The following is a 27,931-nucleotide window of genomic DNA, read 5'->3' on the forward strand; positions in this document are numbered from 1 at the left end:
ATCATATTTTTTTCGGTGGTGGTTTTTCGTTGCTTATATTTAGGAAGCTTTAATATTGTCAATATTATATTTACATTAGTATATGTATTTTAAAAATTATGCAATGTAAATTAAGGATTTTTCCTTATTCATAAAAAAATGTTTTTTTTTAATCTTTTGGGTTTCAAAATTTTTCTATCGATTTATACAACATTAATCAACTTATTAACGTTAAAATAAAAATAAAATTGTAGGAATTATTATATGAATATTAAGGAACATTTTGCTTTGTGATATTGATGTTAAAGAAAGCTTGTTTCATCATCTAGACACATTAAATTAATTTATATATTAGTCAAGTTCTCATCATCGCTCTATATTTTCACCTTTATTGTTTGTTTTACTTACGCATTTTGCTACAAGTTTTCCATTTCAAAATAGTCAATCTTTAAAATATTTTTATCAAAAGATGTGAACTATATTATTTGATATATTTGATGAAATGTATATTAATACATTGTTTGATTGTTGACATCTATGAAATTTAATTGCAGAAATTAACTTTTAGCATTCAAATAAAAAGATAAGAAAGTTGATCTCAATTAATCCTTATAACTTACTTTTTAAACTATTAAAAAGGTTGAGAACATACTTATTATGCTTTTTTTTTTTTTTTTATAGTTTATCATGTTAATTTTTTTGGTGCTTTTGGCTTGGAACTTTTTTTTGGCTTCCCTTCATTAAGTTGCTAAGTTTATTGAAAAAAAAAACATTATTTATGTTGCGTAAATTAATTATTTAAAAAGCTTTACCATTCCAACAAATTAAACTTATTTTGCTCATGCGTCAAAGATGAGTTTTGAATGATTTTAGTAATGTTTTGAATAAGAATGGGCTCATGATTTGATTCTAGATATGAGTATCTGAATAAAATGCATTCTAAAAATTAATTTTTTCAGCTATCTCATTGTACAAAGTCTACCTAAAATTATAAATAAAATGGAGTACATCAACTCATGGGCCATTTTTTTAAGGAAAAAAAAAAAAAACGAAATAAAACCCACATGACTAATTACTAGTTAAACAAATTATAAATAAAACTTTTATACTGTGTACATAATTAGCTATAAAAAAAAATGATGAATAGGCAAGATGAGAGGTGGACAAAAGTCTTGTGGTCTGACAAGATTCATTTCATTTGAAAAAAGTTATACGTCCATAACATCATAGATGAGATAATTTAAGTAAAACAAGAGAAATTCACCTATTTTATTATATTAATTTTTACTACATAGGCTTATAATGTCACGGGTCCTATTATTTAACATGATGACTAGTTTCTTTTATAGTGGATATGGATACACCGTTTCAAAAAGAAATATATATATATATTTATAAAGGATCATGGGTTTTTATGTTACGAGGCGACAATAAAGACAAGACTATCTCTTTTTTATTTATTAAATATTCTTGTTATTATTTTATTAATTTGTCTTTCCTTTTAAAGTTGAGCATGGCGGAATGTCATGTCAAGGCAAACAAATTAATTAATAATTTATAAAAAATGAGTGAAAAAAACAAAAATAAAGACAATAACAAGTGGCATTTAAAAGTAGTGAAATGGGCAATGCAATTGGTGGGCGGAAGGGGAGGTGGCTCGCCTGCCTGGACCCCCGCTGCCGCTTTTTGCGCTTCCGAATTACCAATCCCACTCCTCCTTCTAAATTTATTATAATGCTATACATGTGGTTTTTATAACAATAAAAAAAATGAAAATACTGATTTGCATTTTTCTCATATTCATCATTACAAATATGATAAATATGAGATACAGTTGTTTTTTTTTATAAAAAATTTAAAATAACTAATTAACTAATAATGATAAAAATATAATTATGGAATCTGACAATCCATCTGCACCACCTCTTCTTCTATTCTACACATTCTGATTTCTGAGATCCTGAATCGCTCGCCGCCCTCTCCCTCTTTTCCCTATCTTTCTTCTTTACTCCTCTCCATTCTTCTCCCCTGCCATTAATGCTGATCAAATTTGTGCCCCTCCACCACGCCTACCACCACCATTACCATCACCGTCATCATCACCGTCACCATCACCATCACCATCACCGCCACCACCACCACCACCACCCCCACCACCGCCACCTTAGTTATATTGCAGCGACTTCATCACCAGCACCGGTGGACGGAGACTTCCTTCCAATTTGTAAATATTTCTATCTTTTCCCCCTCCCATACTTTACATCATCATTTACATTTCATTACATTATATTATATTTGATTAGACCCCGCCAACTCCATCCTCGCATCATCAAGACAAACCCCTGCATCTCTTCGCCTTCCCTCTCCCTCTCTTTTTCTATTAATCCCCATTCATTTCCATTCCCCCAACACCTTCATAAACAGCTATTCTAGTTTCAAACAATGATTCAATTTTAATGTAAATGAAATTTAAAATCAAAATCTGTTGCATTTATTTGAAAAAAAAACTCTTCATGAATCAATCAGGTTTGCTGAGGACGACCATTGATTTGAGAATTTTCAAGAAGAAGAATGGTGAAGGGTAGAAGAACGGTGAGAGCCAGGGTATCGAGAATCGGGAGCTATGCCATCGCCTCTTGCGTCACTGACCGATCTTGCATTACCTGCACCACCTTCAACATCCTTGCTCCCATCTACAAACGCCTCAACCAAGAGGTCTTCTTCTTAATAGTTCATATCAAATTCGCTCTCTCTCATCGTTTTCATGTTCTTTTCTTTCAATATTGTAATGGTGAGTGTTGGTTGAACATCTGAAGGATCAGGATCGCCGCGAGAGCGATAACAGAGCCAATTGGCTTGCCAGGAACCACAGAATATTGGATTGGTTGTTGTGCGAAAGATCTTCCATCATTTGTCTTCAGGTTCCCATTTATACAAACTTATCTTTCCCATCCAATGTTTGGTTTGAATAAATTTCCACAACGTGTCATTCCGACTTGACCAACTTGAGTTGGTATTTGGTTTGCCATAGGAGTTCTGGGTTGGAAATGAAGAGCTTGTGAATATATATGAGAAGAGACTGGGCGATGCTGGTTATACCACCCTCAAGCTTGCTCGGACCAACAACCGTGGAGATGGTTGGCATCATGATCCTTCATTTTAATTTGGTTATTTTTAGGGATTACCGCCTTCTGATTCCAATACCATTAGTAAATGTAATACTTGAATTCTCTATGTGATTTAGATTATATGCTTTTGAGAAATCAAGCTCTTTGTAACCAATATATTGGGTGTCAGAATTCCTAACCAATATATTTTGTTCTTGAGTGCTCAGTTTAGTAATAATAATAAGAAGAAGAAGTACCATCTAGAGTTTTCCAGATCCTTTTATTTTGTGATTTATTTATTTATTATTTTATTTTATATTTTATTTTTTTTGCGAAAGAAGGAAAAAAACAAAAAACCTGATCGCATATGTAGTTAATTATTGGAGCAATTTACCTCATGTTTAGTTTGTGGAATCAAATGGGGTGTAAATGGAATCAGATGAAAATTTGAATAGAAAAGTTGAAGAAATCAAGTGATAAGTTTTCATTCCACCGAATTAAATTTCATTCTTATGTACCAATGCTCTTGGATAGCAAATAGATAATTGTATGCTTTCTCTTTATATACGGAATGCTAGATACTCCTACTTTGCTCTGCCACACTCTCTTGTGTTCTATGAGTAATTGTCATTTGTCAGTTCTCGGAAAAGGAAGGGGTGGGATGAAAGCGATGGTCGTGTTAAATAAATCATTGAAATGATAAATTGACTAAATGATGTTCTAACTTGTGTGGGGAATGATAAAGTCATCTATATTTTGGTTGACATTTATGTTGTCTTCCCTCCCAATTTAAGATCTTTCTGTTCAAGCCTACAGGTCTGCTGACTGCTGTACATAAGGACTACTTCAAGGTTCTTAACCATCGAGCATTACATTTCAATGATTGTGGCGATCGTGTTGCTCAACTGTTACACGTTGAGTTAGTTGTCCCCTTTTCACAAAGCCGAAACAGCAATACTCGGCAAGAAATTCTCATTGTGAACACTCACTTATTATTTCCCCACGATTCAAGCCTGTGTCTGGTACGATTGCACCAGGTATATTATTTTGTATTCTTTGTCTTACCTTTGGGCATATTTCTGCTTTATCAAGAGTTCTTAACCTTAGTGACCTTAGTTACTGTTCCTCATCTTCACTTGTATTTCTTTATTTTGTTGTATTAGGTCTACAAAATCTTGCAATATGTTGAATCTTATCAGAAAGAACATAGCCTCAATCCCATGCCCATCATCCTTTGTGGGTAAATTCACAGTCAACTCTCTGTTTTAAAAGTTTCATTCATTGGAATTACTTGTAATTGCTTAATTCTTCTGCATTTTTTCCTCCCTGCTCTTTGTAGTGATTGGAATGGAAGCAAGCGTGGGCATGTTTACAGGTTCCTCAGGTCCCAGGGGTTTGTATCATCATATGACACCGCTCATCAATACACAGATGCAGATGCACACAAGGTCACCATCTTCACATTCACTATCACAATTTAAATTTGTTTTTGGTAGAAAATTGTCTCAATGCTTTTATTGTTTTATCATGTTCCTCGTGTATTTTGTATATTTTATGAAGTGGATTAGCCACCGAAACCATCGGGGGAACATCTGTGGTGTAGATTTTATATGGCTTCTTAATCCTAATAAGTACCGGAAACTACTAAAAACAAGCTGGAATGAAGCTGTATTCGGCATGTTCAAGGTGAGCCATTCATCTTTTTTAACTTGTATATTTTGCCTGCATTTATTGATACATTTTAGATGCGGTGATTATGCTTTTGTGTGTTTACTTTGTATGCCTCTTTGTTTCTCATATCTGATCGTTAGTAACTGAAATTGAGGTAATTCAAATTGGAATAATAATAAATATGTAACTGAAATTGAGGTCACTCAAATTGGAATGAAAAATACAATAATAATAACAATAACAATAATAATAATTGTTATTATTATTATTATTATTATTATTATTATTATTAACAATAAGTGGTGCACAAATAATGCACGTGCTTGTGCACATGACAACATATGCTTTCTTAGAGGATAGAAATTTACTTAAATAGTAGCAACTTTTGTTAGTAATTGGTTCCAATCTTGTACACATGATAAGGGTTTGTGTTCTATTGTGAAGTAGGTTTGCCAACTGCAATTTATTTATTATTATTATTTTTTACGAAAACCCCAATTTTATTAATAGCCCTCACTTATGGCGGAGGAATACCGTGGTTACAAGTAGGACACATGGGATTTACAATTAAACTAAGAAAACCATCCCAGGCATCAAAACCAATACTAAAAAACTAGAACCATTATCCAACTAAAACAATTTAATCATGCTTAAATATAATTAAAACCAAACATAACAAACATAAACAAATTACTTGCAAAATGATGTCAATTACTCGCAAACATAAATCAGAGGAAAACAGAGAAAACCAAATGATGACAATTAAAGACGAAGGCTTGGAATACTCATCTTATCTATATGAATGAGACCTCTCATTTTACTTGGCAACACATCACCTATAAAATATCTCCTCATATTGCCTCCCTTGCCTTGACGAGCCAAGAAATTTGCCACCTGATTACCTTTTCTAAATTGGTTCTTTATAGAGAACTGAACACCTTGTAACTCCTCTTGTAACAATTCCCAAAAGTCCCATAAGTACCAAGAGGAACAAATTCCAGATGTGAGCCATCTCACCACCAATTCCGAGTCGCTTTCAATGCAAATATTATGATATCCCAACTCTTTACAAAGCTGAACACCACTAGTAAAAGCCTGCAACTCCGCTCCATTGTTAGTACCTAACTCAAATTTTTTAGAGAAAGTGGCCTTAATATTACCCGATGAGTCTCGGATGATACCACCACCACCACAGGAACCCGGATTCCCTCTACAAGTGCCATCTATATTTAGCTTCAACCAACCTACTGAAAGCTTTTCCCAGACTACTTTTCTAGGAGTTCTAAACTTCGGCATTTTCGTTTACACCTAAAGCTCTTCCAATAAATTCTTATCTATAGAGGGTAGAGAACCCTTCACGTCTTCTGCAATTCTTGCGAGCCAAAACCTCATAGATAACCAAACAACATTTCCCGACTCATACTTATCTTCCATGTGGGCTTTGCAATGTCTGAGTCATAGTTTCCAAGAAATTATAGTAGGTAATAAACTGATGATTGTACCTTTTTGGGTTGATTTTTATGGCACATCTGAACCATCCACTAATTTTCACCCTCCATGGTTCAACCTCAAAATTTAGAATTCCCAAGACAGACGCTGCTCTCTTCCAAACCATACTTGCGATGGATCCTAACTTAGAACATGATTGAGAGACTCCTCTTTTTTATCCACACAGCAGTTGCAACATGAGACCATATCAATTCATCTTTTCCGCACTCTCTCATCTACAGGAAGACATTGGAAATGAGCGGTACAGTTTGACCCTTAATGCTATTATGTTACCAAGATTGGTTGTAGACTTATTTTGTCATTAGATGGGGTTGAACATCAGAGGAAGTTGCGACTTAATTAATAGTAGATAACAGATGAACAATAATAACCACAATGAAATAATAATAATAATAATAATAATGTGAAATTTAAATTGCTCTTTTCCAAAAATAAAATAAAGTAAAAAAGTTGTTAATATTGTCCGAGGCCAGGCTGGATTGCATAACTTATCAGTTTTGTTTTACTCTAATGAACTCCAATGACGTACTCTTAATGAACTCCAATGATGACTCTGATGTACTTTAATGAACTCCAACGATAAAATCCATTGCCATTCCACTTTTACCAGTGCCTTATATTTTTTGTGCCTGCAATTTAAAAACCTTTCAACCATAACACTGTGATGTAGGACAAGAAGTAAAACCTAAGGAAGATCCTTGCTGGAAAATAATTAAGAATAGTTGGGTTAAGGAATTGTGGGGTTAAGTTAGTAGTTTATAGTGTGTGTTTAGTATTAATTAGTATAGGATTATGTGTATTTTGGGGTTGTTTGTAATATTTGTGTAAAGTAGGGGTACATTTGTAATGTAATGTAGTTTTTGGGGTTTATGTATAATTTCATGTAAAGAGGCTTTCTTATAAATAGTCTATGAACGCCATTTGTAGGCTGTTATTGATGAATGTGAATTGTTAATTGAACGTGAGTTCCCCCTGGTATCTCCTCTCTTGTAATTTCTCTATGGCTGCAAAACGTTGATGCTGCCTCTGCATCACACTGATTTTTCCCATGAATCCTACCCAACTTCTTTCCCATTCAACCATTTCAATATATTACCATCTTACCAGTATCATACCTTGACAGCCTAAGTACCCAACCTTAATTTCAAACTATGAACCCTAAACAATCTTAAAACCAGAACCTGGAGAAACTGGGATATCATCATTCTTTCAAGGTAGAAAGAAAGGTTTTTAACTTTGACAGATTGGATAATGATTTGATTTTATATAACCAAGTTTGTGGGTAGCCATTATGCCCTTTTTGGTGCTTAACAATGAAGAAAATTAGTGGGTCTTGCATTAGATTACAAATTTTGATCAGGGCTTTGTGCGTTAGCTAGGAGTTATATGGCATTTGCTCTTTGGGGTGGAAGGAGGATTTCTTCACTTGAAGCTACTTGGAACATATAGGGTAGGTTTCTTTGCTTGCAGAGTAGAAAGAGGGAGGTCAAAGCAGTTCTTTTCGTTTCCAATGAGGTGTCGAAGCTATTGGGTGGTGGATGCTCTTTAAGGTGATTTTTGGTAGAGAAGAGAGACAATTGAAGGCTGGAAGGATGATGCTTTTCTTTGGTGATGGTTCAACAACTCTTTGAAGGATCAAACAAAGTGGAAGTGGTACTACGCTGAGGAAGTCTTATGCTGATGTTCTTAGTTCATCTCTGACAAAGGATGTTTCATAGGATTGTCCTTTTCAGACTTAGAGCATGATTGATAGGCAGTGCTATTTTGAATTTTTTCCTTATGTCTCATAAGGAAGATTTTGTGTGATCCTTTTGTACTTCCTTTTCTTTTCAATAAAATCTCTTCTTTTTCTGTTAAAATTTTTTTCTGAGGTCAAGAACCATTCTTTGTTGCTTGTTGATGCAAGCAGGAGAACTTGCCACTGCTTTGTGAAGTGATCTTTTGTTACAATCCTTCGTGCCCCTGTAGTTCTTTAGTTTGGTGTTGTCCTCCCCAATTTATGACGCTTTAGCCACCCTCCACCGTAAGGTACCAATAAGATGGTAATATGTAATTCACAAGATGATTGATTGATGTAAGGCAGGAAGAAATAGAAACAAAGAGAGAATTAAGGGGGAGAAACAGAGAGAAGAAGATGAAAAAATGAGGGAGAAGAAGAGAAACTGCTAAAGGGTGTAGGCAGACCTGGAAGCTAGAAATGGAGCACAGAGAGAAACAGGAGGAGAAAATTGAAGAAGAAGAGACGAATGATAGGTTGCATGTGAGAGAGAGAGGGAAAGAAACAAGTTCTCAAACTTTGTATTCAATTTGATAACTCTCCTATACAATACACAAAGATAGTCCTTACAACTAAAACAAATAATTACAAAATAATTCCAAATTACTTAAAATACACAAGATATCTGAATTTATTTTTAAAAAAGCTTCGAAAATAACTAGAGTTTTTCCTAAATAAAGTAAAAATCCTAATTTTTAAATATTGAAGATACAGCCATGTCTCCTCCTCAGCACACCAGATTGCACCACTCAGCGCACAGCAAGGAAATCAGCCAACTGCCAAATATTCCAGAGGAATCTCAAGCTAACAGAATGGCTGAGGTGGCAGGACAAAATAGTAAAATGTAGTCAAGTTTGTTTCCTGTAATGGCCTATATATTCAGGCCTATCACTGTGTAATCAATCATTGAAAATGAATGCAAGAGATTAATTCATTCTGCAGAATATCTCCTTAGCCTTTTATCAAATACTTTGTCAGCACTTCTTACACCTTAACATTAAATCTACAGCTATAATAGAAGCATCTATAGTTTTCCATTGGAGCGTCCTCCATCAAACGCTCCTTGTGAAAACTCAATCTCTAGTTTTGAAGTAGTCCAATAGCATTAACTCCATGAATGGGAAGAAAGTCTGACATATCAAGAGGTGGCATGAACTGCTTTGCGTCCTAAATAGCTATGAAAGAGTATAGAAGGACCCTTGAACTGCAAGTAGCACAGAAGGCTCCAATGTCATCTAATAAATAATGAGTCCTCTGACCATGAATTAATTTAACATCCAAATCTATTGCCAACTCCAATAAATGTGCCTTCAGTTTGTATTCTAGAAAGATGGAAATGTTTATCTGGATTTGGATGTTTATCTAGATTTGGAATTGTTTATTCGATATAGAAGCTTCTCTCAAGAGTTCAACAATAGGTTTATGATCAAAGAATTTTTAACAAACTCTGGACAACTAAATTTTCATGCTTTGGTTTAGAAATGGACAATTGAGGTTTGATAGCAAGGTCATTAACAAACATATCTATCCTAGTTGTTGGCAACTGATCTTAACTTCATTTACAAGTCTCAACAACCAAGTTTGGTGACAAGTCAAGGCCATCATTACCAAGTCTGGCATAGAAGCACTCACAGTGTTTAGATTCTCTGGAGACAAGTCTAAGGCCCTATTTTAATAAGAAGATACATGTCCAGATTGTGCACCAACATATGCAAATTATTTATGTAGTCACAAAACTTAATATACAATATTTACATAAGCATTATTGAAATTTTGAAACTCCGCCTGTGATGCACTTAAATGTCCTAATTTTTTTCACACACAGCTGGTCCCAAGCCCGGGTTAAGGAGGAGGGTTGCGTTAGGTAGCTGACAGCCAGCGTAAAATTTGTCAGATTACTATGATATGAATCCTTACCGAATATTTGCTGGGGCGTCCCCTACGAGCGACGTGTTGCACTTGAACCACCCAGGTGTAGCGAAAAGTGGGCGAGGGTGGGCTAGGTCGTCGCCTCGAAGCGACGCGCCGTGTCGGCGCCCGGGTACGGTGTCAAATATGCGAGGGTTCCTGCATCATTCTGGACGTGGGCAGGTAAAGACGTTAGTTCAGGAAACTAGGATTAGATTAGCAACTTGGAATATAGGGACATTTACGGGTAAAAGCATGGAAATTGTGGATACAATGATTAGAAGAAGAATTAATATAATTTGCCTTCAAGAAACTAAGTGGGTGGGGGAGAAAGCTAGAGAAATCGATAAATCAGGTTTTAAACTTTGGTACACTGGAAAAGAAAAACATAAGAATGGAGTAGGCATTATTATAGACAAAAACTTAAAAGATAGCGTTGTGGATGTAACTAGAGTAAGGGATAGAATTATAAAAATCAAAATGGTATTAGGACAAGAGATAATAAATATCACTAGTGCTTATGCTCCTCAAGTTGGCTTAGCAGAAAATCTTAAGAGACAATTTTGGGAAGATATGGATAGTATTACACAAGACATACCAGGGACTGAGAAAATATTTATAGGAGGAGATCTGAATGGACACATTGGAAGAGATAATAAAAATTATGAAAGGATACATGGAGGATATGGATATGGAGACAAAAATGAGTCTGGGGAGATGATCTTAGACTTTGCTATGTCATATGATTTTTGTATAATGAATACTTGCTTTAAGAAGAGAGAAGAAGACTTAATAACCTTTAAAAGAGGACAAAATAAAAGTCAAATAGATTTTTTTTTAACTAGGGGGGTAGATCGTGTATCATGCAAGGATTGTAAAGTTATTCCAGGTGAAAGTCTAACCACACAACATGGAGTCTTAGTGTTAGATATATGCATTAAAAAATGGAAGAAAAAGGATAAAATAAACCAGTGTAGGAGAACTAGATGGTGGAACCTAAAAGGAGAAAATATAATAAAATTTAAAGATAAAATGATCAAAGATGGGGATTGGACCTTAGAGGATGGGATAGATTCAAATACTCTTTGGAATAGATTAGCTAGCTCTATTAAAAAGATAGCAAAAGAGATTTTAGGCGAATCAAGGGGAAGATTCTCAAATAGCAAAGAAAGTTGGTGGTGGGATAAAGATGTACAAAAAATCATAAAGACAAAAAGAATTTTGGTATAAAACGTGGCAAAAATGTAGAAACAGCGATAACTTTGAAAAATATAAGGAGGCAAGAAAAGATGCAAAAAGGGCTGTTAGTGAAGCTAAATATAGATCATTTAATAGTTTGTATGATAGATTAGGTACAAAAGAAGGGGAAAGAGATATATTTAAACTTGCGAAAGCTAGAGAAAGGAAGAACAAGGACTTAGGAAATGTAAAATGTATAAAAAGTGAGGATGATATTGTCTTGGTTAAGGACGAAGATATTAAAGAAAGATGGCGAAGTTACTTTAGTAAGTTGTTTAACGAAAACCAAATAAAAGGCTTAAATTTAGAATTGTCAAATGAGGAAAAGACTAAAAATATAAGATTTATTCGAAAAATTAGAGTTAAGGAAGTTAAGTTTGCACTAAAAAAGATGAAAAATGGGAAAGCTATGGGACCAGATAACATCCCAATTGAAGTTTGGAAATGCTTGGGTAATAACGGAATTATATGGTTAACTAATTTATTTAATACAATTGTAAAAACTAAGAAAATGCCAGATGAATGGAGGAAAAGTACTTTAATACCTATATACAAAAATAAAGGAGATATTCAAAATTGTAATAACTATCGTGGAATTAAACTTATGAGTCATACGATGAAACTATGGGAAAGAGTAGTTGAACAAAGATTAAGGTTAGAAACGAAGATCTCAAAAAATCAATTTGGTTTTATGCCTGGGAGATCTACCACAGAAGCTATTTATCTTTTAAGAAGATTAATGGAAAAGTTTAGGGAAAAGAAGAGGGACTTGCATATGATATTTATTGATCTTGAGAAAGCATATGATAGGATACCTAGGGAAGTTCTATGGTGGGTTTTAGAAAAAAAGGGTGTATGTTGTAGGTATACCGATGTCATTAAGGATATGTACGATGGAGTAATGACTAGTGTAAAGACTATGGATGGAGAAACTAGAGAATTTCCAATTACCATAGGTGTACATCAAGGATCTGCTTTGAGTCCTTATCTTTTTTGTAACGACCCGGCCCTTTACACGGACTCAGGTGTCATTCACATACATCAAATACCTATACCTGTTCAAGATATGGAAACAACCCTCCCTAAACAGGGACATACAGGTGTAAAACATACATAATCATGATGTAAATGTCGCGAAAAAACATAAACATCCATTGGGATTACTACTAGCCTTATACCAGAGTTCACTAATACATCCATAATTTACATACATTCGGACTTAGAGTAATCGTCATATTACAACCCTCCAAAAAGGACTTTCATCAAGTTTGGTACAAAAATTTAGATGCTTACGTAAGCTAACCAAAATAAACTCCCTAGTCCTTTTATCTACTAGGACCGACGCACGGATGGACCTGAAAACAAAGGTTGTAAGATAGGGTGAGACACCTCTCAGTAAGGAAGAAGGAGTTACAACAGTGTGTGACTGCATACATGCATATTTTCATTCAACATCTGGAATATAAATCAAATATTTTCAATACAGTAATGCATCAGGTATATCATTATTCATATTACAAAATTCCCACATCTGTCTTTCGACCATTTAATGATTTATCAGATGACCAACAGCAAAATATCCCTATAACCAGTTTTACCCCGTGGCTCGGGTTGTGCACTGGTACTCGTCCAATGCCCTGTTCGTGCAGACACTGTCGAGTACCTACATACGATCCGACTGCCTCCATTGGCCCAATATCAGCCAATGGTTTCACCCTGCTAGCCGACCATCTTGGTACCCACATCGTTTAGTATGTGTGGTTGCACGTGTACATCTAGCTACGATATCGTGCCGTATCATATAACAGTAGTTTATTTCAACTCTGCAAAGAAAGTATTTTTCAACCCTCCCGGGACTCTCAAGCTGTGGTTCCGTGTATCATAAATTCAATTTAGACAAATATGATAAGATTTTATTTCCCATAATCTATATCAATAGTATAGAAATAATTCCAGCGGGTTCAAACCGGCGTCTTTCCACCTGGTTTACCCCTCTTTGTTTACTGATGCGGCTCGGCGTATCACCAGCCTCTGTTTATCACATTGTCAGTATAACAAATTGGAATTTCATTCCCATATTCTATATCGGTAGTATAGAAAATACATTCATTTCCATTTCAACATATATCACACAAGTTTAATACAAAAACCCGCTAAATGATAGAAATTCAATATACATAGTTTAACTAAATAAATAAAGGAATCGAGTCTCTCCTACTATAGTATAAACACAAATAACGATGTTTGTAAAATTTGGAGATCATACGTCGAAATCCTCGTTTTTACCAAAAATCGTAAAATCGTCAAATCGGCATTTCTACACGGTAGAATTTCACAAATAAGCATTTAAATCATACATAATAACATAAACTAGTTTTTTAGCGGTTTAGTTTTCCAAAATAGCTGTTGTAATCAAGTTCCCCTTACCTTATATTCAAAATGAAACTTCGTACGAAAACGGTCCAAAACGACAACTCAAGATCCCGAAAACCTAAAACCACAGAACATAACCTTACTATGTTTTCTACTGCTATCCAAATATCCAATCAAAATTAGGATCAGATTCCTACCTCGATTCTTGGGAAAACCCGAAACTCTCCGAAACGACGATCCGATCCACTAAAAGTGTAGAGTTTTCTCTTCTGATCCACGCAGTACCCTCCGTTTTTGGAAACGGATGACGAACGGCGAAGGATCTTAGAGAGAGAGAGAGAAGAAGATAGAGAGAGAGAGAGAGAGAGAGAGAGAGAGAGAATGAAAGAGAATAAGAGAATTTATAGAATAAATCCTTGTGAGAGAGAGAGAGAGAGAGAGAGAGAGAGAGAGAATGAGAGAATGAGAGAATGAAAGAGAATAAGAGAATTTATAGAATAAATCTTTACTTAGCCCTTAAGTAATCTAAATAAATATCTCCTCCAAGATATTTATATATAAATATCTCAAAATATCTTTTCCAAAATATCCCTTTTTTTTTTTTTTTTTTTTTTTTTTTTTTTTTTTTTTGGGTCGGGTTACTACAATCTCCCCTCCTTATAAGAATTTTGTCCCCGAAATTCACCAACTGATACCAAACGTACTCAACCTTACGTCAGAGACCTACAGAAGAGTCGGCAGCCACCCTCAAAGCAGCTTCGGCGCGAAGTTATTATCTACCCTCGCTTATGGCGGAGGAATACCGTGGTTACAATGTGATGCTTCGGAAGATTACACACACAAAACTCTCCCGAAGACCATACCACCTATACTACTATACATAATTACATACCTTCCGAAAATAACTGCGGGTACTTCTGGCGTATTTCTGACTCTAACTCCCATGAAGCTTCCTCCACTGTATGGTTACGCCATAATACATTCACTAGCGGTATTTCCCTAGTCCGTAACTGCTGAACTTTCCGACCTAATATCAGTACTGGTACCTCTTCATATGATAAAGTCTCACTGATCTCTAGAGGTTCGTAACTCAGTACATGCGATGGATCTGGTATGTACTTCCTCAGTACAGACACGTGAAATATATCATGAACTCGGGATAATGCTGGAGGTAAAGCCACTCGATAAGCAACCGAATCTATCCTTTCAAGGATTTCAAAAGGCCCGACATACCGAGGACTTAGCTTCCCTTTCTTCCCGAATCTCATCACCCCTTTCATCGGAGCGATTCTCAAGAATACCATATCTCCTACTTCAAATTCCAACTCTCGCCGACGAGTATCAGCATAACTCTTTTGTCGACTCTGAGCTGCTTTAATTCTTTCCCTGATCAATGCAACCTTTGCAGAGGTCTGCTGAATCAGTTCTGGACCTAGTATCTGCCGCTCACCTACCTGATCCCAGTACAACGGAGATCGACACCGACGACCGTACAAAGCCTCATAAGGTGCCATCTCTATGCTCGCCTGGTAACTGTTGTTATATGCAAATTCAACAAGCGGTAGATATCGTATCCAAATATTACCAAAATCTAGCATACAAGCCCGCAACATATCTTCTAACGTTTGAATAGTTCTCTCCGACTGTCCATCCGTTTGTGGGTGAAAAGACGTACTGAACATCAATCGCGATCCCAAGGCATCTTGTAAACTTTTCCAGAAACGAGATGTAAAACGCGGATCTCGATCTGAAACAATAGATATAGGAACACCATGGAGTCGTACCACCTCCTGTACATAAAGTTCTGCCAGCTTATTCAAAGAGTAGCTGACTCTAATTGGAATGAAGTGTGCAGTCTTTGTCAACCGATCTACTATAACCCATATGGCATTCTGCCCATGCATCGCCGCAGGTAAACCTGTCACAAAATCCATTGAGACATGTTCCCACTTCCACTCAGGGACGTCGAGTGGTTGAAGTGGTCCTGCCGGCTTCTGATGTTCTGCTTTAATCTGCTGACATGTCAGGCACTGTTCTACAAATTGGGCGATCTCTCTTTTCATATTAGACCACCAGAAAGATTCCCTCAAATCCCGGTACATTTTCGTACTACCAGAATGTACAGTGTAGAGCGAACGGTGTGCCTCCTCTAGAATAACCCGTTTAATCACAGCATCATTCGGAACGCAAACCCTGCTGCGGAATCTCAGTATCCCATCACCAGAAATACTGAAGTCCGGCTTGAAACCATTCCGAACTCCTTCTATAACCTCAACTAACTTTGGATCCTCTTTTTGCGCTACACGGATCCTCTCTTGTAAGGTCGGTTGCACCACCAAGCTGGCAAGGACAGCCTGATGATTTTCTTCTACCACTTCCAAGCCCAACCTTTCCAAGTCCATACAAATTTGGTGCTGAACTCTAATCGCTGAAATAGACGCATCAACAGACTTCCGACTCAGAGCATCAGCTACCACATTAGCCTTTCCTGGGTGATAGCTAATAACACAGTCGTAGTCTTTAATCAACTCTAGCCACCTGCGTTGTCTCATGTTCAGCTCCTTCTGGGTGAAAAAGTATTTAAGACTTTTATGGTCAGTAAAAATCTCGCACTTTTCACCATACAAGTAATGCCTCCAAATTTTTAATGCAAATACTACCGCTGCTAATTCCATATCATGTGTCGGGTAGTTCTTCTCGTACTCTTTAAGTTGCCGAGAAGCGTAAGCAATTACTCTGCTCTGCTGCATTAGAACACAACCAAGACCCTTCCTAGAGGCGTCACTATAAATAACGAATCCACCATCCCCTGAAGGAATGGTCAGGATTGGAGCAGTAACCAGTCGCCGTTTCAGCTCCTGGAAACTCAACTCACATTCCTCAGTCCAAACGTACCTCACGTTCTTCCTCGTGAGTCGCGTCAAAGGACCTGCTAAACTGGAGAACCCTTCTACAAAACGACGGTAGTAACCTGCAAGACCTAAAAAGCTTCTTACTTCCTGAACATTCTTCGGTCTCGCCCAGTTCACTACTGCTTCAATCTTACTCAGGGTCCACAGATACACCTTCCTTGGACACGACGTGACCAAGAAACGCAATCTGCTCTAGCCAGAACTCACACTTCTTCAATTTAGCATACAATTTCTTATTCCTAAGCATTGCAAGACAAGCCTCAAATGCCCCTCATGCTCTGCAGCGCTCCTAGAATACACTAGGATGTCGTCGATAAATACCACGACGAACCGGTCTAAATATTCGTGAAAGACCCTGTTCATCAAATCCATAAACGCTGCAGGTGCATTAGTCAAACCAAAAGGCATAACCATAAATTCATAATGGCCATACCGAGTTCGAAATGCCGTCTTAGGAATGTCTTCCACTTTCACCTTCAGCTGGTGATACCCAGATCGTAGATCAATCTTAGAGTAGATCTGCGTGCCTTGAAGTTGGTCAAACAGATCATCGATTCGAGGTAGCGGATATTTATTCTTTATCGTCACCTTGTTCAGTTCTCTGTAGTCGATGCACATCCTCATCGACCCATCCTTCTTCTTAACAAACAAAACGGGAGCTCCCCAAGGAGAAATACTAGGACGAATGTACCCCTTGTCTAGGAGCTCCTGAAGTTGTTCCTTCAGTTCTTTCAATTCAGCTGGAGCCATACGGTACGGAGCTTTCGATATCGGCGCCGTACCTGGAAACTAGCTCTATCGCGAATTCCACTTCCCTATCCGGAGGTAACCCTGGCAAGTCCTCTGGAAACACGTCAGGGAACTCGCACACTACAGCAATTGTTTCCAACTTATTTTTTTCAACCGGCGTATCTTTCACAAACGCCAAATACCCTTGGCAGCCATCTAGGAGTAGCCTCCTAGCTTGCAAAGCTGAAAGAATTTGTGGTGTAGAACGCACACACGACCCCTGGAATTTGAATTCCTGCTCCCCTGGTGGTTTAAACAACACCTCTCGCCTGCGGCAATCAATACTAGCATAACTGGCCGACAACCAGTCCATCCCAAGGATGATATCAAAACCATGCATGTCATAGACCACTAGGTTAACTGGTAGTATTCTTCCCTGAATTTCCACAGGGAAGTTATGGACTAACTTACTACACCCGATTGCATACCAGACGGCGTATCACTACCAATTCATAATCCAACAGTTTGCACCTCCTCCAAACCACATAATTTAAACAAAATTACGGGAATAAAAGATGCGTAGCTCCAGAACAAAGTACTATACGGCTTCATGAAAACACATAAATATACCCTGTGTACCACGTCACCAGCGTTCTTCTCAGCATCACAGGAGTCGAGAGATTAACCTAGCCTGGCATACCCCCCTGCTGACCTCCACGCTGTGTCGAGCTGATCCCTCTGTATTGCTTTGTGTTACTTCCATCATTCATCTGCCTCCAGGCGGACATCTCTCATCCTGATGTCCTTGTCTAGACCACACTTCATCAGGCGCCCGTAGACAAACCAACACGCCCCTGGTGTTTCTTACCACATAAAGAGCAATGTGGAACAGTTGCGGTCATTCTGGGAGTGGCCACCACTATTTTCTTTCTTCCATTACTCTGTCCTGCCCCAGATGAATAATTAGGGAGGCGCGGCCTCTTCTCCGTAACCTTAACCGCTGCATCCTCTAGTAAAACACTCCTCTGCTACCTACCGTGGCTTTATCAAAACCACCGTAGTCAAAATCTTTGTAACTGGCAGATCGCCGTCGCTTACGGATCTCGCTCCTCAGACCCCTCCTTAAACTTTCCAGCTTCTTTTGCTTCATCAGGAATCAACGAATGGACAAATCGGACAGCTCCTAGAACTTGGCAGCGTACTGCGCACTGTCAGTGACCCTGATTCAAATTCATAAATTCTCCATTTTTTCGCATTTCTCATTGTGGGCCGGAAAATAACGTTCAAAGAAGAGCTCTTTGAATCGGCTCCTGGTCAACCTATCGTATCGGTCGTGCTCTCCTCCATCTGCTAACCGACCCACACCATCCTCATCTCTCGCCTCCCCTGCCAACTGTGAACGTGGGCGAAGGTGATTTCTTCTGCTTTTCAGTGCAGTTTACACCCTAAGATCTTCTCGATCATTCATGGATCCAATTTCTCAGTCACGACTGGATCTGTACCGCCCACAAAAGCAGAGGGCTTTCATCTGGTGAACGGCCAGTAGAGCAACCCAACTCAGTCATAGGACGATCCTGCCTCTATTCGTACGACACTAACCTCAGCCATAAGCTGCTGGCGAATTCACGTAACACCTAGTAGATCGTTACGCCAGCCTCGGGCCGGCACCCTCACTACTACTGCCACCTATATTGGCAGTGATATTCCCTGGATTCCATCCTAAACATTTACGAGAATTCATTAAAGGTAATAGCCTAAGCATCAACTAACACTATCATACTATAGAACTCAGTTCCTTAAATCCACATCCTGAATATCGAGGTACTCCAGTAATTTAGACATCATCATTCTAACTCAAGTTCTGCTCGTTTCCACTTGGAAACAACACCATCAATAGATTGCCATGATTTTCTGAACCCTTTCGAAGGATCCAGAAACACAGAAGGGTGCTGCCCATTGTTTTCACTTTCATCTTCCAGGTTACCACACAAAAACTCAAGGTCTATATCCATTCCATACTCTGGTATATTCCTAGACTGAACAACTAGCAGTTTAGCACATATCCCTAACCAGGCAGTATGATCAAATCATACTTCCGACTGGCTACGGGCTCTGATCCAACTTTAACGACCCTTCCTTTAACACTGACTCAGGTTTCATTCCACATCATCAATACTATACCTGTTCAAGATATGAATACAACCCTCCTAAACAGGGACTACAGGTGTTAAACATACATAATCATGATGTAAATGGTCGGCGAAAAAGAAATAAACAATCCATTGTGATTACTACTAGCCTTATACCAGAGTCACTAATACAATCCATAATTTACATACATTTTCGGACTAGAGTAATCGTCAATATTACAACCCTCCAAAAAGGACTTTTCACAAGGTTTTGGTACAAATTTAGATGCTTACGTAAGCTAACCAAAATAAACTTCCCTAGTCCTTTATCTACTAGACCGACGCACGGTGGACCTGAAACAAAGTGTATATAGGTGAACACCTCTCAGTAAGGAAGAAGGAGTTTACAAAACAGTGTGTGACGCATACATGCATATTTTCATTCCAACATCTGGAATATAAATCAAATATTTTCATAGCAGTAATGCAATCCGGTATAGATTCATTAATTCATAGTAAAAAATTTCCCACATCCGTCTTTCGACTTTAATGATTTATCAGAATGACCTAACAGCAAAATATCCCTATAACGCAGTTTTACCACCATACCCACCTTTAAAACCCACCCCTTGGCTCTCGGTTGTGCACTGGTACTCGTCCAATGCCCCTGTTCGTGGGTCGATACACTGTCGAGTCCTACATCGATCCGACCTGATGCCCCCATTGGCCGCAATAGCAGCCAATGTTTTTCACCCCGGCCCGACCATCTTGGTACCCACATCGTTTTAGTATGTGTGGTTGCACGTGTACAATCTAGCTACGATATCGGTCCTTTCATCTAACTAGTTTATGTCAACTCTGCAAAGAAAGTATGTTTTCAATACCCCTCCCGGGACTCTCAAGCTGTGTTCCTTGTAAGCATAATTCAATTGACAAATATGATAAGATTTTTTCCCATAATCTATAATGCATAGTATAGAAATAATTCCCATTCCAGCGGGTTCAACCGCGTCTTTCCACCTGGTTTATACCCTCTTTGTTTTTACTGATGCGGCTCGGCGTATCACCATCACCAGCCGCTGTTTATCACATGGTCCAATATAACAATTGGAATTTCATTCCCTATTCTATATCGTTATTATAGAAAATACATTCATTCCTTTCAAACATATATCACACAAGTTTTAATACAAAAACCCGCTAAATGATAGAAATTCAATATACATAGTTTACTAAATAAATAAAGGAAATCGAGTCTCTCTACTATAGTATAAACACACAATAACGATGTTTGTAAAATTTGAGATCATACTGAAATCCTCCGTTTTTTATTACCAAAATCGTAAAATCGTCAAAATCGGCAATTTCTACACGGTAGAATTCACAAATAAGCATTTAAAATCATACTATACATAAAACTAGTTTTTTAGCGTTTAGTTTTTCCAAAATAGGCTGTTGTAACAGTTCCCCCTGACTTTATATTCACAATGAAACTTCGTACGAAACACGGTCCAAAACGACAACTCAGATCCCCGAAACTAAAACCACAGAACATAACCTACTATGTTTTTTCTACTCTATCTATCCAAATATCCAATCAAAATTAAGGGATCAGATTCCTACCAGTCGATTCTTGGGAAAAACCCGAAACTCTCGAAACGACGATCCGATCCCATAAAAGTGTAGTATTTTCGTCTTCTGATCCCACGCAGTACCCTCCGTTTTTTTGGAAACGGAGACGACGGCGGCGAAGATCTTAGAGAGAGAGAGAGAGAACATGAGAGAGAGAGAGAGAGAAAGAGAGAGAGAGAGAGAATGAAAGAATAGAGAATGTTATAGAATAATCCTGTAGAGGAGAGAGAGAGAGAGAGAGAGGAGCATGAGAGATGAGAGAATGAAAGAGAATAAGAGAATTTATAGAATAAATCTTTACTTAGCCCTTAAGTAATCTAAATAAATATCTCCTCCAAGATATTTATATATAAATATCTCAAAATATCTTTTCCAAAATATTCTTTTTTTTTTTTTTTTTTTTTTTGGGTCGGGTTACTACATTTTTGCTTTAGTGATGGACCAATTAACTAACAGTATTCAAAAAGAGGTTCCATGGTGTATGTTATTTGCAGATGATATTGTATTAATTGACGAAACTAGGGATGGAATAGAGGCTGAGTTAGAATTATGGAGAGAAGCTTTGGAATCTAGAGGCTTTAAGATAAGTAGAAATAAAACAGAATATATGAAATGTAATTTTAGTAATGATAGGAGGAATATTGGAGACAAAGTTAAACTTGATGATGAAGAAATAAATAGCACTTGTAGATTTCGATACCTTGGATCTATTATGCAAGCTGAAGGAGAAATTGAAGATAATGTAATGCATAGAGTTAAAGCAGGTTGGGTAAAATGGAGAAGTTCTTCAAGTGTTCTTTGTGATCGTAGAATACCCTTAAAATTGAAAGGGAAGTTTTATAGGACAGCTATAAGACCAGATATGCTATATGGATCAGAATGTTGGGACGACGAAGAAACATATTATCCAAAAAGTAAAAGTTGCCGAGATGAGGATGCTTAGATGGATGAGTGGTATAACATTGAAAGATAAATTAAGGAATGAACATATTCGTGGTAAGTTAGGTGTAGCTCCTATAGAAGATAAGATAAGGGAAGGACGACTCAGATGGTATGGACACTTGCAACATAGGCCTTATAGTGAGGAAGAGTGACTTAGTTACTGTGGGGGGCAGTAGAAGGGGTAGGGGTATACCTAAAATAACTTGGGAGGAGATAGTGAGTAAGGAATTAATATCTTTGAATCTATCAAAAGAAATGGTCCATGATCGCATAAATTGGCGGAAAAGGATTCATATAGCCGACCCCACTTAGTGGGACTAAGGCTTGGTTTTGTTGTTGTTGTTGTTATTATTGAAAATTTGATTGTTTATCCTCAACAATTTTGAATTTTCTCTTGAACATCTTGGGGTGGTCTATAACTACCTCTTGACCACTGAAAAATTTATCTATTCTGTTGAAACTCTTTAATGGAGTGGTGTTATAGGTAGATGGCTAGAGAAATCTCTCAGCTGCCAAAACCACATGGTAAGCTTAGATAGAGTGGTGGGACGTGCTCGGTTTTGCAAAATAATATGCTTCCTAAGTTCATATCTTAACCTTTTTTTTAACATAATAACCACTCTAGGTTCCTCACTAAGAAGATGCAACATGAAAAAAGTTGCTTAAAACTACACTGTTGGTCCACTAATTGCTCCTTGTAAGAATGTAGGGCATATTTCTCTTTTAAAATATATCTTGTTTTAGACCAAGTGGTTGTAGGAGTTATCTGAAATAATTATTTGCTGCCTTCAACTTTTTTCCAATATTGCTTTGCTGAACCAAGAAGTATTAATTAATATTCAAGTGGTCACTTATGCCAATTTAAAATAATGAGGACTTGAACAACTATCAAAATCAGGACACCTAGGTTTTATCGATTGTCAGTAATTGCCAACTATGTAAAAACTAGATATGGGGGGGCTGACTCATTTTTTTTTTTTTAAAACAAATAAATAACCAGAGAGCAAAAATGGGTCAATGCATATTCAAACGAGTACCAATTAGATAACTAACATCAAGTCAATTTCTACGGGCCGAGTAGTATTTTATGTTTTTAAGCTGACTTAGTGATTTCAATAGATTCTTCAAATATTTCCATTCAATTTCTCCCAGATAATTAGAACAACTTCCTTAATTAACCTGAAATCTGGTGTTGGTAGTAGAGGTTCTCACTCCAAAATGTCAAATGCTATGATGGCAGAACTGAATTTATCTCGCAAAGTATGTAACAAGCACTAGCTGAATGTTTTAAGTAGCTTCAAAATATCGTGCATGAAATTCAATTTATTATGGGTACTTGCTGAATTCAATTTCTCTTAGTTATGGAAGTTGTGAAAGGTTCTGACAAGCTGAAGTTATCCTAAAAAAAAGTGAATGAACTCGCTCAATCAGTTTTCTATCAAACAACTTTAGAATCTCAGGGAGAAAACCACAATATTGTGGCTAGAACCAATTTCTCGTGAGTTTGGAAGTCGCAAAAGGTAATGGGATCTTTTTACACGTGTCATTGGCATGTGGGGCACATGTGCCACAAGTGAGGTTCCTTCAGGGATTCTGTTTTGGTTGCTAGTGGATTGAGGGGTGGTGAGTCAATTTCTGGTGGTGGGAAGAAAAGATCAGGAGTTTTAGGATTGTAGGGTGTCGACTGGAAAATGTTTGGCAGGCGTGTGGCAGCTTTTTCAATGATTGGGCAACGATGAAATTTAAGGAAGGGGCTTTTGTGGGGATTCTACTTGCCATGGTGTCATAAAATGATGCTTAGAAAATGATGCACAAATATAATTTTCTCGGAACATGCAGGTTGATGAACAAGGCTTCAAATTTACCATTTTGCTTGACTGCTTTGCTTAAATAGTTGGAATTATCTGTTTTGCAACAATTTTGGCAACAACGGAGGTGAATGAAAATGACTACAATACCATTATGAGACAACAATGGTGGGGGCCAATGCAAGGAAGACGGTGTTACTGAACCAGAACTCGCTTGATGCCAAATTAATGTAGGACAGGTAGAAACAGAAAGAGAAGAAGAAAAAAGTTGGAAGAAGAGAAATTGCTGCATGCAGAAGATGGAGTTAGAATTAGAATAGATAGACATGCAGAAAGAGGAGAAGGGAAGAAGGAGAAAGGAGGAGGAGGAAGAAGAGTAGAGAGAGAGAGAGAGAGAGAGAGAGAGTATCTTAATTGCCTACTTTGTCACTTTAAAACTATATCCTAGAAGCATGTGTTGGAAACCCATGGAAGTCATTGGCTTCTTGTATTATGGAGGATCTAAATGTGCCCAAGTTGTCCTCCTAACATGATCAATCTTTTCAGGAGTACAAGTTTAGATTTTATTATCTTCTTTTGTAGTGAAAAAATTGCTCATTTTCTTCATAACTCATCCTTTCATATTTATGTTTTTTTTTTTAAGGGGCTTTTGGGGGAGGGGAAATTCTTGGGTGACTTTGGCCGTTTGGAAGTGCATGCATGAGCCTAGAATGAAAAAGCACCTTATTTTTAGGAGTGAATCATCAATGTGAAAGCGACTACCTCTGATCATTGTTCATTTTTTTCCATATTTCATTATTTCATATTTATGTTTCTTTTTTGGGATGGGAGAGGGGGGGGGGGGTTGTTGGGCTGTTATGGAAGTGCTTAAGCATAGACTGAAGAAGAACCTCATTTTTTAGGGGCAAATTATCAATGTGAAAGTGATTACTTCCAAATTTAAAGAAGCTATTTTTTCATTTCATGATTTCCTATCCCCCTAGAAATTTTATGTTTGAGGTGCAAGATTTGATATGCATTGGCCCAAATTTCTAAGTAATGACATATGTCTTAAATCTTTTAGTAGGGAGAGGGAGAGGGAGAGGTGTTAGGATGTGTGGCTCGTATGGGTGTCGGCAGCCGCACCTTCCAGTAGAAAATGTTGAAGCTGGAGATGGACGGCCACCAACAATCTGCCTACCACGTTGACATTACAGCTTCCTTATTTGACTTCTTCCCCCTCCCATGTTTATATATATGTGTTTGTAATTGTGTGTGCTATGTGCGGAGAGTTGCAGCAGATTGTGTGAGTTGTGGTGCTGTGTTGTGTGAGTGCAGAGAGCTGTGAGTTGGAGAGTGTGTGGTGCTGTGTTGTGAGGCAGAGTGAAGAGAGAGTGAGAGAGGAGTTGAGGGCAGTAGCCTCCTCCTTCTTCTTGTATATTTCTCCCGATGGTTATAGTAGATTTGTGCTCTCTCGTGGATGTAGGTCACAGTGGACTGAACCACGTAAATCTAGTGTTCCATTCTTGTTTGTGTATTTTTGCTTGTGTGCGATTGTTGCTCGAAGATCCCTTCCCAACAAGAGGGAGAGAGAGAGAGAGAGAGAGCATCTTAATTGCCTACTTTGTCACTTTAAAACTATATCCTAGAAGCATGTGTTGGAAACCCATGGAAGTCATTGGCTTCTTGTATTATGGAGGATCTAAATGTGCCCAAGTTGTCCTCCTAACATGATCAATCTTTTCAGGAGTACAAGTTTAGATTTTATCTTCTTTTGTAGTGAAAAAATTGCTCATTTTCTTCATAACTCATCGTTTCATATTTTTGTTTTTTTTTGGAGGGGCTGTTGGGGGAGGGGAAATTCTTGGGCGACTTTGGCCGTTTGGAAGTGCATGCATGGGCATAGAATGAAAAAAGCACCTTATTTTTAGGAGCAAATCATCAATGTGAAAGCGACTACCTCCAATCATTGCTCATTTTTTTCCATATCTCATTATTTCATATTTATGTTTCCCTTTTGGGAGGGGAGGGGGGGGGTTGTTGTTGGGCTGTTATGGAAGTGCTTAAGCATAGACTGAAGAAGAACCTCATTTTTAGGGGCAAATTATCAATGTGGAAGTGATTACTTCCAAATTTAAAGAAGCTATTCTCTCATTTCATGATTTCCTATCCCCCTAGAAATTTTATGTTTGAGGTGCAAGATTTGATATGTATTGGCCCAAATTTCTAAATAATGACATGTCTTAAATCTTTTAGTAGCTTCTTTAAACCTGTTATCTTGCATTCTAAATGTATTCAGGCATTTTTTAAAATTTTATAGAAAGGATTCTTTTCCCAGTTTCTAAAGAGTAGTGACAAGGAATTGTGGAAGATATATATATATATATATATATATATATATTGGGTGTAGCAACAGTGGTTGAAGATTCTAATTTTTCAGTAGTGGGAAAGAATATTTACAATTGTCTAGTGTTTTCTACGTCTAATAGTGGAAAATTCTCATTTCAGTATCTTCTACGAAGAGCTTCACTGACAGAAAATGATGCATTTGCCTTTCTAAAGGCTGATAACCATGCTGACTACATTACTTATTCAGGTTTCTGCGAAGCACTTCGACAGGTACCATATATTCATTGTCATGTTAAGATCGTTAAATAAATTCTAGACACAAGGCATTTCTTTGAGTTAAGATAACTAGTTGTTAATGTTTCATCGCTGTACAGCTTAATTTAACCGGCCATTGCCATGGACTTGGTGATGAAGGGACAAAGGAATTGTGGTTCCAAGCAGACATAGATGGGAATGGTGTTCTTGATTATAAGGAATTTCAGGTAACTAATGCTCTTTTAAATTGTTTTTTATGCTCCTATTTATGTTGCATGTCAATATTTTCCCATAGGATAAAGTGTCATTTGGTAAAAAAATAAACTTAAGTTATTATTGATAGAAAAATTATATTGCAAAATAGAGACTCAGAATTAACAATCCTGGGTAATTTGAGCTTGAGGGTATAACCAATACCTTCCTTGGTTGCTTGCAACATTTTTTTTACCTTTAAATTTTTGAGCCAGATGGTTGCCCATTTTTTTTTACAGCGGCTAGAAGGTTGAACATTTTCGACAGTTGTTACAAAGCTTCTAAGCTTTTAGATGTCTTACCTTGTGTCCTGTTATTATTTGTTGTCATCAAAGTAAACATTTTGCTGATGTGATTTTGAGAAAATTTTTGAATTTTTTTTCCCCATATTTTTAGATTATTGTGACAGTTACATTGAGGAATATTGGTTTTACAGCAGCGAATTTGGAATCCAATTTGGTCCGAGCAAAGAGATGAATGTGAAGTCCGAAATGATATTGTGAAGGATTCTATGCAACAAACAATTGGTTTCAGTGTGAAGAATGCTGTTCTTTTTCCTTCTGAAGTGGAGAAGGGAATGTGGCCTGAAAACTACTCCCTCTCTGACCATGCCCGCCTCACAGTGGTGTTCTCACCAGTGAGGATGCCATGCTGCCAGATGATATCCTAGATCATCTCCCATGCAACGAAATTTGAGTGCCAAATTTGTACATATATGGTAGATACAAAAGCAAAGAGACGAGCAAAGAAACGTTGGGGGCTATAGATACAAATCTTGTCAAATGGACGCCACCATAGCCATCAGGGGCTTTCAACTTTCCTATGAGCAATGATCCTTGCTTGAGTTGGCTGGTGCCGCTTTGGCAGGGTTGGCATTGTCAATTGTTAACTTGCCAATTGGTGTTGATGGCCTATCTCATCATCAAAAACCCTTCGTCCAAGCTACCCGCATCATCTAGCTTCCTGTTGTATTTACCTAACACAGAGAGGGGAAGAAGACAAATAGATAAAAATGAGGGGGAAGATGGAAGGGTGGGAATTTGTATAGACGAAAAAATATGTTGCCTGGCAGCAATTATTTTTTGTAGCAGTATGAGATTCATCCTCCTAGACCCTTGAGACATTTTGGACTGCGTTATGCATTAATTCAACGGAAGCTCGTTATTTTATTTACTTATTACATTTCTTTTGGTTTTCCCTATTTACTTGTTAAACTAAATGCCAAAACTTGTAGTATGCGACAAAATCTGGGTATGGTCTTTGTAGTTACACTGTGAATGAGGTGTTGGAGGGGACAAAATTTTTATTATATGTAAATAATATTGCATAAAATATTTTTATTATTAAATGCTAAACGTATTTTTCAAAAGTTGGAGGTCTT

The 27,931-nt window shown here is 37.4% G+C and overlaps 1 protein-coding gene across 3 annotated transcripts; it reads left to right on the plus strand.

The window, feature by feature from the left end:
- The first annotated feature begins 1,883 nt into the window (after positions 1-1,883).
- Positions 1,884-27,749, plus strand: LOC131146020 (uncharacterized calcium-binding protein At1g02270). 3 transcript variants are annotated; one of them, XM_058095272.1, is made up of 11 exons: positions 1,884-2,203; positions 2,506-2,694; positions 2,796-2,900; positions 3,011-3,116; positions 3,903-4,123; positions 4,250-4,326; positions 4,426-4,534; positions 4,647-4,772; positions 26,203-26,313; positions 26,418-26,525; positions 26,987-27,749. In XM_058095272.1, exons 2-11 carry the CDS (start codon positions 2,551-2,553, stop codon positions 27,218-27,220), a joined length of 1,341 nt encoding a protein of 446 aa, XP_057951255.1. In that variant the 5' UTR covers positions 1,884-2,203; positions 2,506-2,550; the 3' UTR covers positions 27,221-27,749. The 3 variants fall into 3 exon arrangements, with proteins under 3 accessions (XP_057951255.1, XP_057951256.1, XP_057951257.1); XM_058095273.1 differs by having other exon boundaries at positions 26,990-27,749; XM_058095274.1 differs by having other exon boundaries at positions 2,802-2,900.
- Positions 27,750-27,931: the final 182 nt, after the last annotated feature.

Source organism: Malania oleifera, chromosome 13 (genome assembly GCF_029873635.1).
Source record: "Malania oleifera isolate guangnan ecotype guangnan chromosome 13, ASM2987363v1, whole genome shotgun sequence".
NCBI lineage: Eukaryota > Viridiplantae > Streptophyta > Magnoliopsida > Santalales > Ximeniaceae > Malania > Malania oleifera.